At 41.7% G+C, this 12,890-nt stretch overlaps 2 protein-coding genes across 2 annotated transcripts in view; one reads left to right on the top strand and one right to left on the bottom strand.

Annotated features, from left to right (window-relative positions):
- Positions 1–9,746, top strand: part of ARMH1 (armadillo like helical domain containing 1) — a 26,148-nt gene extending 16,402 nt beyond the window's left edge. The window contains 2 exon segments of the mRNA XM_071750309.1: positions 9,339–9,389; positions 9,392–9,746. Of these exon segments, the coding sequence (XP_071606410.1) occupies positions 9,339–9,389; positions 9,392–9,627 (287 nt within the window). The 3' untranslated portion in view covers positions 9,628–9,746.
- The window catches only part of KIF2C (kinesin family member 2C), a 17,652-nt gene extending 4,762 nt beyond the window's left edge, over positions 1–12,890 (bottom strand). The window contains exons 1-14 of the mRNA XM_071750308.1: positions 12,691–12,890; positions 12,521–12,615; positions 10,639–10,743; positions 10,365–10,413; positions 7,668–7,790; positions 6,825–6,941; positions 6,336–6,436; positions 5,988–6,083; positions 4,809–4,863; positions 4,560–4,722; positions 4,212–4,302; positions 2,526–2,589; positions 1,436–1,527; positions 1,178–1,320 (exon numbers count right to left, since the gene is read on the bottom strand). Coding sequence (XP_071606409.1) covers positions 1,178–1,320; positions 1,436–1,527; positions 2,526–2,589; positions 4,212–4,302; positions 4,560–4,722; positions 4,809–4,863; positions 5,988–6,083; positions 6,336–6,436; positions 6,825–6,941; positions 7,668–7,790; positions 10,365–10,413; positions 10,639–10,743; positions 12,521–12,615; positions 12,691–12,754 — 1,358 coding nt within the window. The 5' untranslated portion in view covers positions 12,755–12,890. The remainder of the gene's footprint in view (positions 1–1,177; positions 1,321–1,435; positions 1,528–2,525; positions 2,590–4,211; positions 4,303–4,559; positions 4,723–4,808; positions 4,864–5,987; positions 6,084–6,335; positions 6,437–6,824; positions 6,942–7,667; positions 7,791–10,364; positions 10,414–10,638; positions 10,744–12,520; positions 12,616–12,690) is intronic.

The raw sequence follows: 12,890 nt of genomic DNA, 5'->3' as shown, positions 1-12,890 counted from the left end.
GTGCTGGAAAGCCTGACTAATGCCTTACATGGATTTGGAGCTGGAAGACACCTTCAGCACAACATCTCCCTGCCTCAGAGCAGGCCACATGTCATTCTCCTAATGCACCTCCCGTTACACAGTAAGCTCAGCCAAGCTCTCCACTAAACAGCATTAACTGTGATAGCACATTACCAGCATGGTAAATCTGTTTCTCCGGCCAAGCTGGCCTGGCACTTCACCTCTGCTGTGTAACTGCACCTGCCTCATCACTGCAAGACAGACTGGAGTCTTATTAAGTTACCATAAAGCTCCCTGTGACCTTTGCTGTCATTTATTCCCTGAGAAGGATGGCAAGTTTACTGTCCCACCTGTGTCCCTTCTGCTAGGGCAAAGACAGGGAGATTGTCCTAAAGTGAGGCAGAGTCTGAAATGTTAAACAGTTCTTGGCTGGCTCAGCAGAGTTCTGAGAGCTTTCAGGATGTGCACATGCAGGGTAATACAGAAGCCAAGGAGTTCTCATTTGCCTAGTGATGTTTCTGCAGCAGCTGCAACTTACCTGTCTCAGTTAAGAATTAATATTTTATCTGCTGATTAAAGACACCAGTACAATAGTAAGAGTTGCCCCAACTACAGCCTTTCTACCAGGATGACGAGCCAAGCCTATGGCTGCCCCTTGGCACCTGGCTCTTGAGGATTCTTTAGACAAGATCCATCAATAACATGCAGCATTTTCGGTGCTGTTGGAATAAGACATCTGGCCTACAGTTAAACCAAAGTACTTTTGCAACTGTAGGTTGATGCCAGCTGCTTTTCCTTGATATTACAATGCTCCAGGGAGCTACTTGTGCTCCTGCAAACTAGTTGATACCTCTTGAAAGCAGCTAGACTGGTCAATTTAGCTGTGGTACCAAGGCAGCTACCTACTTGTGTGATTAGTTTCTCTCTAGAGAATCACACAAGAACTTGTGAACCATGAACCCTGATCTCCTCTATGGAAAACAGCCTAAACCCATCCCTGCTAGCCCTTTATTTTGTAACTGCCTTTTCATGCAGAGGTGCTGCTCAGTGCCTGCCTATTACTGTGAACAGCAAGTTACTGTTTAAGTATCAAAGCACCAGCTACAGATATTATATATTTTTTGCAGACATAGAGGTACAACAGGACATGATTCTTATTGGTTTAAAGGCACCAAACCTGCAGGCACTGCCCATCTCAATCATCTTGATGACATCCTCAGCACAGCCAACTTGTCTCTCTTGCAGACCAACAACCTGGACCTGCTGCTTGCCATCTTCTAGGACTCGAAGCTTTGCCTTCTTGTTCAGGAGGTCAAACACCTATATTCAGAACAATATACTATGTAGAACTATAGAAACTAGCAAGTTTCTCTCTGCTAGTTATAAAACATTCAACCAAAAAAGCCAGATCAAGATTGTAAAAAAAAAGTCTTACCTTTCCATTGTATATTTCAAAGAAAGTCACATAGACTTCCAGGCCCTGACCCCTGTACCTGGGCTGGTTTAGGAGGAGGAAGACATCTTGTGCTGGCAAGGAAAGGCATGAGTTTAGTTTAGTTAACTAGTTTAAAACATATTCTAGTTGCTATTTGATCTATTTTCAAATAGTGTGCAGCCATAAGGCAGTGTCTAGCAGCTGAATGGCAGTCATCCTAAATAAATGCTAGTGGAACAATTAGTGCTGTGCTACCATCTGGAGAGGTTTCACCAGCATCCTCATGCAAGGACTGAAAAGACACTGGGCTTGAGAAATTTCTATTGCAAGTGTCACCTGCAGGCAGCATTCCTTAGTGATCTGGGGGAACACTGGGACCTACTATTGTTTAGGACAGGCCTCAAAGTCAAGTATTTTGTGTTTCAAGCACTTCTTGCAGAAAGCCTAGAAAACATGGTTCCCTCTGTACTGCTACTGTTTGGAGGCAATATACACCCAATTAGCTGACCCTTTGAGCAGATCCAGGGCAGCTTTTCACAATTAGGCTGCAGACTTCAAAATCAAGCTGAAAAGCAAAGACTTAACTGATTTTCAAAGACTAGCAAATAGATGCTTTTGTTTTAACTATGTAGCTCTGCCTTGCTACAGAGACTAGTTTCACAATATGCCTTTCTAAAGGGAAGGTAGAGGAGGACAGGGTTCGTGGTGCTTTCTAAGCATTATAGATCAACGTGGGGCTTCTAAGTATATGATTTCTGAAATAATTTTTTATGAGCTAGGGGTTTTTTTTGCATCTAATGCTTACAAGAAGCAATATAACATACATTTCATATATGTTTATGTCATTTCTTTGCCTCAAAAAGAAGTGTCTTCTGGTGAGTTTATTGTGGATCTAAAAACTTTGAGGCTAGATGCAAAATATTTTGTGAAACTGAAAAACCTCTTCATACCTTATGCAACAAAACCCACAACTTATTGCTGAATTACTGAATATATCTTCTACCAGAAGCATTTTACATAACCATACAAATCCAGATCCTATCTATTTAAGAATAACTCAATTCTTATATCTAAAGAAGAATCAACTTACATGCAAAAGCATATATGCCCTTTGAGGCATTCTGTGCTCTCCCAGAGAAGTCTCCACCCATTGTCTGTGAAGAGAAAATGCCAGAGTTAAGGTGTGGTACAAGCCAGGCTACCTGATCTTAGTCCCAAGAACATACTAGGATGTTACCAGATAGATAAGCTTTGATGCCAGCAAGATGATTAGAGCACAGTGCAATTCAGGACAAAATCAGATTGCTGTTTCCCTGTCAGCTCAGAAGAAAGATCTGGACTATGCAAACCAGCAGCTGAATGCCTGTAGGGCTCTGCAGTGCTGAGCCAAAGCAGTTGTTCCTAAAAGGTGAAACGTGGCCTTGACAGTGCAACCAAATAACCTCTGGTCAGAGGAAACAAAGCCTCATTTTTAGGACATCTGTGAAGTAACATTTTCATTGCCACTTGCAAAAGCTCAGGGTTGTGATTATAAAACTGTATCAAACTTCTAGAGCAGACAATATCTTAACTTCTTTGACCAAAGTACTGTTAATCCCAACAGATTTTTCAGTTGGTGCTATCCTGGTGACTTGCTCTATCACTTTCATATGAAACAGTAAATGATTTAAAACACAACTTAGTTGCATGGCAGCCTTAGATTTCCAGAGTTTAATATGCAGCACTCCAGATTTCAGGTACAGCTATTGTCTTTTCTCTGGTTCTGCACTCTTGTATCAGGAAGGGATAGTAACAGCATTGCCTGTAATTTTTGTGCCTCACAGTTGTATTTCTGTAATAATGCTCAGATGAACAAGTCTGTCTTGCCCATTCAAGTGTGATGGAGGCCACTTATGTCAAAACTTATCTAAACTTCCAAATTTCCTTCTGGATTACTGAAAGATACCCACAGCTCACTCCATAGCAGTAATGATACAAGATGCTAGCCTAAAACTTGCATCTAACCCTGGCATTACAGCAACCATCTGATTCTTCAAACTGGCAGGCTCACCTAGTCCCCATCACTGGGGTTTGTGGTAAAGGCTTCTTGCAGAACAGCAAAACAGCAGATTTGACTCTGCTGTCAAGCAGGGAGGGAAGAGTGCTGCTGTGGGGGAAGAGTTTCCCACTTTTCTTCCACAAAGTTTCCAGGAAAATTTAAAAAAGACACAGCTGAAAATTTAGAGCAGATCACCTTTGAGGCAGAAAACAATCTTCAGATAACTTGAAACTCCAACTGGTAGACTAGAAAGAGTGGGTAGTAAGTGAACAAACCAATTCACCTACTGCATAAACAATACCAGATAAATTAAATGTTTATGTGCAACAAGAGGCTTTTCATATACAGTTGTTACAGTCTTTGAAATGCCTCAAAATGAGATACAAGCAATAGTTTTGGTCTCAGATGTAGGCCAATAGCCCCATTTTACAGACTGGAGCTATGTAGCGACAATCATTTGAAGCAAAGAAGAGCTGTGATTAGCATGTCAGGACATCCTAAATCTTTAGAAACCCAGCTGTGGGATGACTTTAGTGCAGTTTTCCTCAGAACCTCAAATGAAACACCAGTACATAAAACTACAGAAAAAGAAGACTAACAACTGATAAAGTATTAGCTTTGAGACAAAAAACCCCACAAGATCCAAACTCCTTACACAACCCTACTCATTGTCAACATCAAGGAACTTTAAAATGCTTTATCTAAAGATAGAAAAAGAGATCCTTAAGACAAACTTACATGTGTCTTGCCACTGCCTGTCTGGCCATAGGCAAAGCATGTTGCTTTCCCACCCTCAAAGATGGTCTCTACAAGAGGTCTAGCAGTGAACCTGGATATTCAGAAGACAACACAGTTAAGGCAAGGATTTCAGTTTGCTCCATCATTTTTTCCTACTGAAAGAACAACAACAAATCCTTAGGAAATCAGCAATGCCATGCCAAAAATAAACTTTCAGTCCTTTGGTATCCCCCCCAAAATGATTTAAATATTGATTTCAGGTAGCAGTTTCTTTAAGCTGGAATGTCATCTACCCATAGCTTCATACTTTCATCTTGAAAGTCATTCCCATTGAGCAGAAAGCATTACCTGTATACCATTTCATTAGACGAGGATTCATCAAATGAAAAGTCAAATCTAAATGCTTGGGTTTCAAGATATTTTGTTAGGTCCACTTTCTGCTTTGGCTCATGCACCAGCAGGACATACTTGCTCGGAACAGTAATCACATCACATTCCTTTTTCAGAAGTTCTGTTGACAGAAAAGACCCTCAGTTTTAACAAGAATAAGCAATGTCAAACTTCTTCAAGACAGAGCTGCTTTCTCAATACGCTCACCTTGTTTATTGAGAGGGCGCTTCCTCACACAGACACAAATTCTATGTTCTTCTATCTAAAAGAAAACAAGTAATAACTGTTTCCCAATTACACCCATGTCTGCTTAGTATTACAGAAAGATACAATATCCCCTCACATCTACTTTTCTATATGCTGATCTGAATTACCTCTGATAGTGATCAGTCCCACTCATGCAGGGTGGGACAAGTCTGTGCATCTGTTCACTGCAAAAGAAACACTACAAACAATTGTCCTTCATCTAGCATGCTCCAGCATACCAGGCTGCAATGCTGCCATGTTATAAAGGGCCCCCAATATTCTGGGCCAGAATTAACAAATACTTTGGTCCTTTGCTGTCTTTCCAGCAAACTCCACTATCAATAGTGCAACTACAGTCAAATTCAAGCAATTTGTTATTTTAGTTTACCCCAGAGGTATTTTTTTTCCTGGAGTTCTCTACTGGTGCAGGAAGTTTAGCTATTTCTGCAACACATCAGCTGAGTTTGGAAAAGTGTACGTTCCACAGGGTGAGGCAGAAAGCAGATGACAAGCTTGTCTTCAGTCATGCAGTGGTATGTACACAAACACGTATGTACTGAGCCCTGTGGGAGGCAGGCACACAAACCACCCCGTGTTCTATGCTAGTCCACACCTACTTCTTTGTTTTAACTGAAGTGCTGTCATTTTTCACTGTTTATGACAAGGCTTTTGTTAGGCAAGGACTACTTGTCCTCAGGTATTAAACAATGCTGCCTTCATAAGTGCTGAAGATACCAACACTAAGCCTGTTTTTTCTAGTTTTTGACCTAGTTTAACATTGCTAATATGCTTACATACAGTAACACTTGCTGTTATAGGGTAATAGTCCATTTTAAATTATACCTATACCTACAACAAGCTAAGCTTGTAACAGGCTCTGCTGTTTACAAGCCCTGAAAAATACCAGTGTTACCACACAAATGATTGTTGTTAAAGTGCAAATTCTTCACTAATGATGCATGCAGAGCAATGGAAGACAGCTTAACCCTCAAATAGGGGATGTAAGTTACCTCAAGATCACAGTATGCTCAGAGATTTCCAAAGTGCAGTGTATGCACCAAATTGCTCATATACCAAAATCTTCAGTACAAAATTATGTCTGTCTACAGACTGCAGTCAGTAGCCTCAGTATTTACTCACTGGATCAGTTATGGATATTGGCTGGCAATGCAAAGTTGCTCTGAATTCCTTGATCATTCGTGCAAACTCCCAGTTTGGACAGCTGCTGTCACATTCCTGCATGAAAAAAAAATGGATGTGAAGGCAATTAATACTGTACAGCAAAAAGCCACAGACCATATAAAACAATCAACTATACATAATTAGACATATTTCACAAGATTCAGAACTTTCTAGAATTAGAATCAATCCATCCTTACGTACAACTTTGTAAGAACAAAGTCTGTGCAAAATACATTTCAGTTCCAACTACTGTGATACACTGCCCTATAGAATTTCCCCTTACTAGTGTATTGTAGAGTACTTCACCTGGGCACGTTTTGTCCGGATTTCACTAATTTGAGCCCTTTTTTCTTCTCTTTTGTTTTTCATTTTCTCCATCTCTTTCACAATGTTAGATCTTCTCCGAACTAGATGAAATAAAAACATTTCCTCGGATTAAATTTTCATACCAGGTTTGAAGCACAATACAAATATTTCAACTTTCCCAGGTTACTGACAGGCTGCCTTGCATAAGAAGCTATCATCTTCAGAAGGACAGCCACTTCCTTCCCAAACCAGACCTACCTACCACAGAAACTACCCTGGAATTTACACTACCACTCTAAAGGCAAGGCAGCATTTCTGAGGCGATACCACTATAAACAGGATCACACATTTGGAGTAAAAATTACTCCAGATATTCAGTCCTCCTGCCAAAGCCACCTATTAGAAGCTTCAGTCTGGGAGTATACAGAGCAGCAATCACTTAGTGATGCACTGCTGACTGGTGAGTCATTACCCACTGCTCCCTGGTACCTGGGCTCAGTGAAGAGATCGTTCTAGAGGCAGGCAGATGTTCCTCTGTGTTGCCATTTACATTTGTCAGTGATGCTTCTGGGGCACAGTTCAGCCTGCTAGCCCTGGTTCGGCCAGCTGCAGAGAGAAGCCAGACCAAAACCAATAATTAGATCCCAAAGATCAAGAATTTTGTAATTTGCAAAGCCTCATAGACCACAGGCATTCCTCAACTCTGATTCTGGCTCAGGAAGGAGAACTAGATAAAACGTGTGGTAAGCATGTGAATAATTTAAATCCTTTGCCAATCACCAACTTTCATTCAAAGCTACATATAAAGGGCCACACTGACTAGTCAAGAATTTAGTATCAATGTTCTTATTTCAGTGTCTTTGCAGAACTTAATACACAGGGCATGTCCTTAACTATTCATAGGGTAGGTCTGGTAAATATAAATAATTACATAATTCAAGTTCTTGCTTTATTCCATCAATACAGGTAAAAAACTACAACCCACAGAGTTGCAGAGCATGTTGTCAGGAGCACTAAGGCATTTCTTTTCCCACTCTGGTTCTGTGGGTGGCACTTTATGCCATTAAGCAGATGCCAAATCTACTTACATGCAGAACAGCAGGTATATGGCTAAAAAAGTACATTATTATTCAACAATATTGTTTCCCAAGTCCTTTGAGATCCCCTTCATGTAAGTGCCCTGGCTATTTCCACTGTGCCAGACCTCCAGATTTGTCGCTTCATACATGAAGGAGTAGTTGCTCATTCCCCAGGGATCTAGTCTTCCTAATTAAATGCATGCAAAGCCTCTTTCTTCAGAGTAAGAAATCACTGGGTTCTTTCTGCACTCACCAGGAACTGATAAATTGTTTCTTGTTTGTGTAGAACTGCAAGGATCCACCCCCATCTCATTTTCTTCCTGGAGGCTGCACGAAGGTTCTGTGATAGCAGTCATCCTGGAACGCCCACGAACAGCTTTGGAGACATGAATTCAAGGTCAGCATCATGCCTCAGACACTCAGATATTTGCATGTAATGCAGTGCTCACAAAATATAGAATGGTGGGGAGCAAGGTGTGGTTAAATGAACCATTTCCAGATATCTGAGGCATTAGCAAAGTGCAGGACAAAGCAATGCAGGTGGGTGAAAAGTGATCATGAAAAATACCACTACAGAAAAACAAACAGTTCATTCCAGATTTGCAGTTGCAGTGTATTTCTTCCAAATACCTTTTAGGATTCACTAATATGGCAGTTCCAGAACTTCAGAAGACACCAGTTACAAGTCAGGGAACTGTAAAACTCTGTGAAGCTTCACACTTGCAAGGCTGTGTGAATTGTTTGATGGTGACAGTGGTACTGCAGTCTGGCAAGTGGCCATGGACAGCATCAAGCCCACCACTGCAGCACCAGTGCAGACAGTGTGCATGGTGCACAGCAGAGTGGGAGCTTGATAACACTAAATTCCACTACAAGACTGTATAATCACAACTAAGTTTTTGGAAAAGGTTCTTTTGTCAGCAGACTCCATTGTCACATGCCAATATCCTTCTTTCAGTGAGACTAAGTCGAGTGCAAAGCTTCCTAGGAAAGGGACTGGAACATACACCTGAATACATTTGTAAAGAAAGCAAATCTGATATGAAAACTAGTGTGATATGCAAACTAGAACTACCTTCACCTCTAGCAATCAAGAATTTATCCAGAATTAAACACTATGATTTTAAAGGACATCAGATCTGTTTCAGACAAAAGGTTCATTTAAATTCTGGATGAAATTCCTTGGAACCCTACTCTAAAAATTCAGTGCTCCTGTCTGTTAACTCTTTACCTCGAATCTTCTGCTCAGGTGCAGAGACATTACATGGAACTGCTGCAACATTAGGAACAAAAAGCATCAGTTTCATTATACTTGGAGATAGCATTTTATTCAGTTTGCTTTTGTCACACACACATAGATCTGATCTCATCACAAGTTCAGCAGCACTTTTTCTATAAATGCTAATGCTCCTACACAGGCTACCAGCTGGAGAATTTACTGCATCTAAGTGGATCTGATTCAAGTGACTCCTGTACATGACAATACTCAGCATCCTCTGAAGCTGTTATTGATTCAGAGACCTGAGGCAATATCTGCTTCTTGAAATTCATTCTGAAAGCACTGCTTCTGCTTCTCTCATTTCCTTGAGGGATATGGAGACAGACAACTGATCTTCAATTCTAAGAACCAAAATTTCAAGTCAATGTTAGCTTTATAACTGATACAATGTGGAGTTTGCAACAGGACTGATACTGACACTTGTGGTGTTTAACAAGTTATAACAGATAATAATATTGGAGAAATACTGAAAACACTGCTTCTCTCTTGTACTTCGAGCAGGTCTTCAGGAACAAGACTTTACCCGTAGGAAAGGCAATAGATCTTTCAGATTTGCATTTAGATTCTATACTCCTGAAAAACTGACTTCTGTGAGGACTTTTTTCAGCTATCAGTGACTGGAATAACACACCTTTATTTTTCCAGATGGCCATCCAGCTCCATTAACTGATCTGTCTAGAGACAGTCACTACTTTACCAATCATTTCGCTTGCAAGTTCATATTTATGGAGAGTTCTGTGGACTTTTGGAAGATCAGGATGTTCTAATACAGAACAACTTTGCAGAGGCTGAATGTCCTGCCTCTCTGATACAAGAGGATTTTGTACTGTTGTCTTCTGGCACCAGCTTCTCTGGCTTGTACTACATACATACAGAAAAGGCCAGACAATCCCAGCTGTGTTGTTTACAGCTCAATTACACACATTCTGGCTAAACAGCCACTTATATATAATCATTAAATTAGCAACCATCCAGCCTCATCATCTCAAAAGTATAATGCTACCACCTGGAATTTAAAAAAACAAAAGTGCCAATAAGTAAGCTAGAAAACTCCCATGTTTTCTATTTTCTTTTAACTCGTGACACGTTAGGAAAAACAATTCTTTAGCAATCCCACACTGACATCTCTATTTTCTCTTCTGGCTTTGTTCAAAACATTGTACTGACATGCAATCACTGAGCTGTGCCACACCAGCTGGCACTTTGGCTGTCTCATCTAAAATGTCTCCAAGGATAAAGCTCTAGTGATTGTCTAGGGGGACTGTTTGAAGAGGAAACATCCATTTGTCACCACTATTCCTTTCTTGCCCTTCCCACTCTCATTTTTATGCTTTTAGTCTTAGTAACTGCCACTTACTTTATGATGTTTCTGGCATTCACAAAACACCCTGTGAAACTTTAAATTTCACTGCACCTGTAACTGTGTAGTGACATTTGAAGCAGTATCAAGGAATAACTGCAGCAATGCTGAAGAAAGGGTAACATGTCAACAAATCTCAGAAACAGGACAGCAATCTGTTTGTTGCAAAATGCTGGTGTGAAATGGTATGCTCTTCATTAGAATTACCTAAATGAGCAGCCTTATAATGCTGCAAAGTAGAATATTATGGCTACCCTGAAAGACCACCACTATTTCACAGGGATATAGCAGAGAAAAGAACATTTTCTCACCTTCCCGTGGAGCAGGAATTTTTGAAAGGGTTGTTCTACGCTTTTGCTTCTGAAAAAGAATGAATGCTCTAAGTAATCAGAATAAGCTGCAAACACCTTAGCACAGCACTTCAAGACAACACTGATACAAGAATTTCCAATCAAATTCTAGCTGTGAGGCAGAAAAGTCAAGTTAGAGACCTCCAACTTTAGGACCATGGGTATTATTTATAACAAGACCTATGCTGTTGACACTTTAGTTCCTTAGGAGAGACTAAATCACTCAAACACTTACCTGTACAGTTACATTCTCTTGCAAAGGAAGGTTCTCTTTCACCTCTGCAACAGGTAGTTCTTCTGATAACTCAGGATTTATTGTTATCACATCATCAAAGTCAATCTACAAGAGCAAAGGCAGGATTTTACAGAGTGGAATGTTGCTGCTACCCCTTAGAGCTTTCTTTGTTTTTTTAACCTTTACTTTCAGTACAAACAAACATGACCCACTGCCTGCCAAATGTTAATTTTGCCTGGAAGGGCAAGGCTTATATTCTATTTCAGTAGTCTCATACATCCCAGATATACCAGAAGAAATGTGCTAGTTAAGCCATTTACCCTCATCTGACAAGCACCAGGTAGCTCTGCAGGTGCCATGGAAGTAACACTTCTGAGGAGACAGGCAGAGAACATTTGGCATCAACTGCTTTAATCTCTTACTGCTAATCTTAGTAAATCTCAGCTGCTCTGTGACTTCTGCTTCTGTGAGAGCATTAAGTGTTCACCGTGCAACTGCACTTACTGAAATAAACTTCAAAGAGCTGCTTTGGGCAATGGAGGATTCAGCATTTAATCCACAAGTCAATTCACCTGGATTTTCACTTGCTACTGGAAGCAATTTCACCTAGAGACAGCTGCTGCCTCCTGCCTGACCCTCCAGTGAAGCCATAATCCTGCTCTCACTGCCTTCCACAGTGTCCAGGCACAGGCAGATGCCAGGCAGGGGGAGCAACAGGGACAAGCAGCCAAGGGCAGGTTGCAGCACAAAGGCAGCAGCTCTCTTGGTTCAGTTTTTCAAACCTAACCTTGCAGGAGACATTGAAAGCACATGTACTCCAAAACTCTGATGGCAGAGCAGCTTACACTGGAATTCACCTAACAAAGCAACACAAGCATCACTCAAGGAAGTTCTTGAGCTCTCAGTTAATTTTTTTAATGCTTATATAAAATGGAAGCCCCTAGAAAGAGCAAAACCAAGTAGGTGAACTTCTAAAAACTCTACAGGCATCACATTCTAACAGAAATAATTATAGTATTTGATTATATGGAACCATTAAGTATCTAACTAGAAAGTTAATTAGCTCAGAAACACATGTGGACAATGTAATGGAAAAGTGTGTTCAAGTATATATACAGAGGGTATATGTAAGTGTATAAGAAAATTGCTAGATTCTGAAGCATCTTCATAGAGATTTAATATTGTAACACATATATACAATTTAGCCAGCAATTATACCTGAATATGCACATTTTTCATGCTTGAACACAGCATGCACATAACCAGTAAAAGATCCAGCTTCAAAGAAGCTTTGAGATTTTAACTAAACTCTAGAGTACATGGTTCCAGAGAAACCAACAGGACAAGCATGTTTGCTCAGTTACCAAAACAAATTTTGTTAAGTGTCAGTTCTGCCACATCAGCCTCCAACGCCCCAGATTTACCCACATCCCATCTTACACAGTGTTTGTTTTACACCAGTGTACAGGTTCAGGAACTTAAACGCAGCCCTTTTATAATGTGACACCTTATTACTGGCGCATTATGTCTTCAGGAAAGCCTCAAGACCATAGTTAAATATACAAAGCGCCAACAGACACCCCTCATAGCTGGGAAAACTGCAATTTTGAGACATCGAACACGAGTGGACAACAGCGTGAGAGACCCAACGTCCACTCTGAGAAGTGAGAAGCCCTGTTTTAGTACTGCAAAAAAGAAACAAATCATCTGCAGCAGCACGGACGCAGAGTTGCTCCGGCAGAGCGCAGTCTGCTCCGGGAAGCCGGAGGAGCGGGCCAGAGCTGCCAGCGGCCCATCCCCAGCCCATACCCAGCTAGCACCAGGCAGAGCCCTCCGAGAGCCCCGGCACAGCCAGAGGCAGCTGCGCTGGTCCTTGCCTCACCTCCTTGCCCTTCATGACTCCGCTTTCCATCCACTCCACGGACACGCAGGCCCGATCCACGTTCACCGTCTTCACCGTCGCTTTGTGGATCAAACCTGAAAGAGGAAGGCGCTGAGTTCCGGCCCGGCCACGACCCTCGAAGCCGCCGCGCTCCCTTCCCCACCCCTCACCGTTGCTCCGTTGGATGCTAATGAGGCGGCCGGGGCAGATGTGGCGGTAGAGGCGGGAGTCCATGGCAGGGGGACAGCAGCAGCAGCAGCTTCCTCGGGAATGACCGCACCTCCCGGACCGGCAGCAGAACGCAGGCCTGCTCAACCGCCGCTGATTTAAACCCCGCGCGTCGGCGTGCCGCGGGGCCTGCCGGGAAACA

Source organism: Heliangelus exortis, chromosome 8 (assembly GCF_036169615.1).
Source record: "Heliangelus exortis chromosome 8, bHelExo1.hap1, whole genome shotgun sequence".
Classification (NCBI taxonomy): Eukaryota; Metazoa; Chordata; class Aves; order Apodiformes; family Trochilidae; genus Heliangelus; species Heliangelus exortis.
This window is presented reverse-complemented; position numbering and strand designations above follow the sequence as displayed.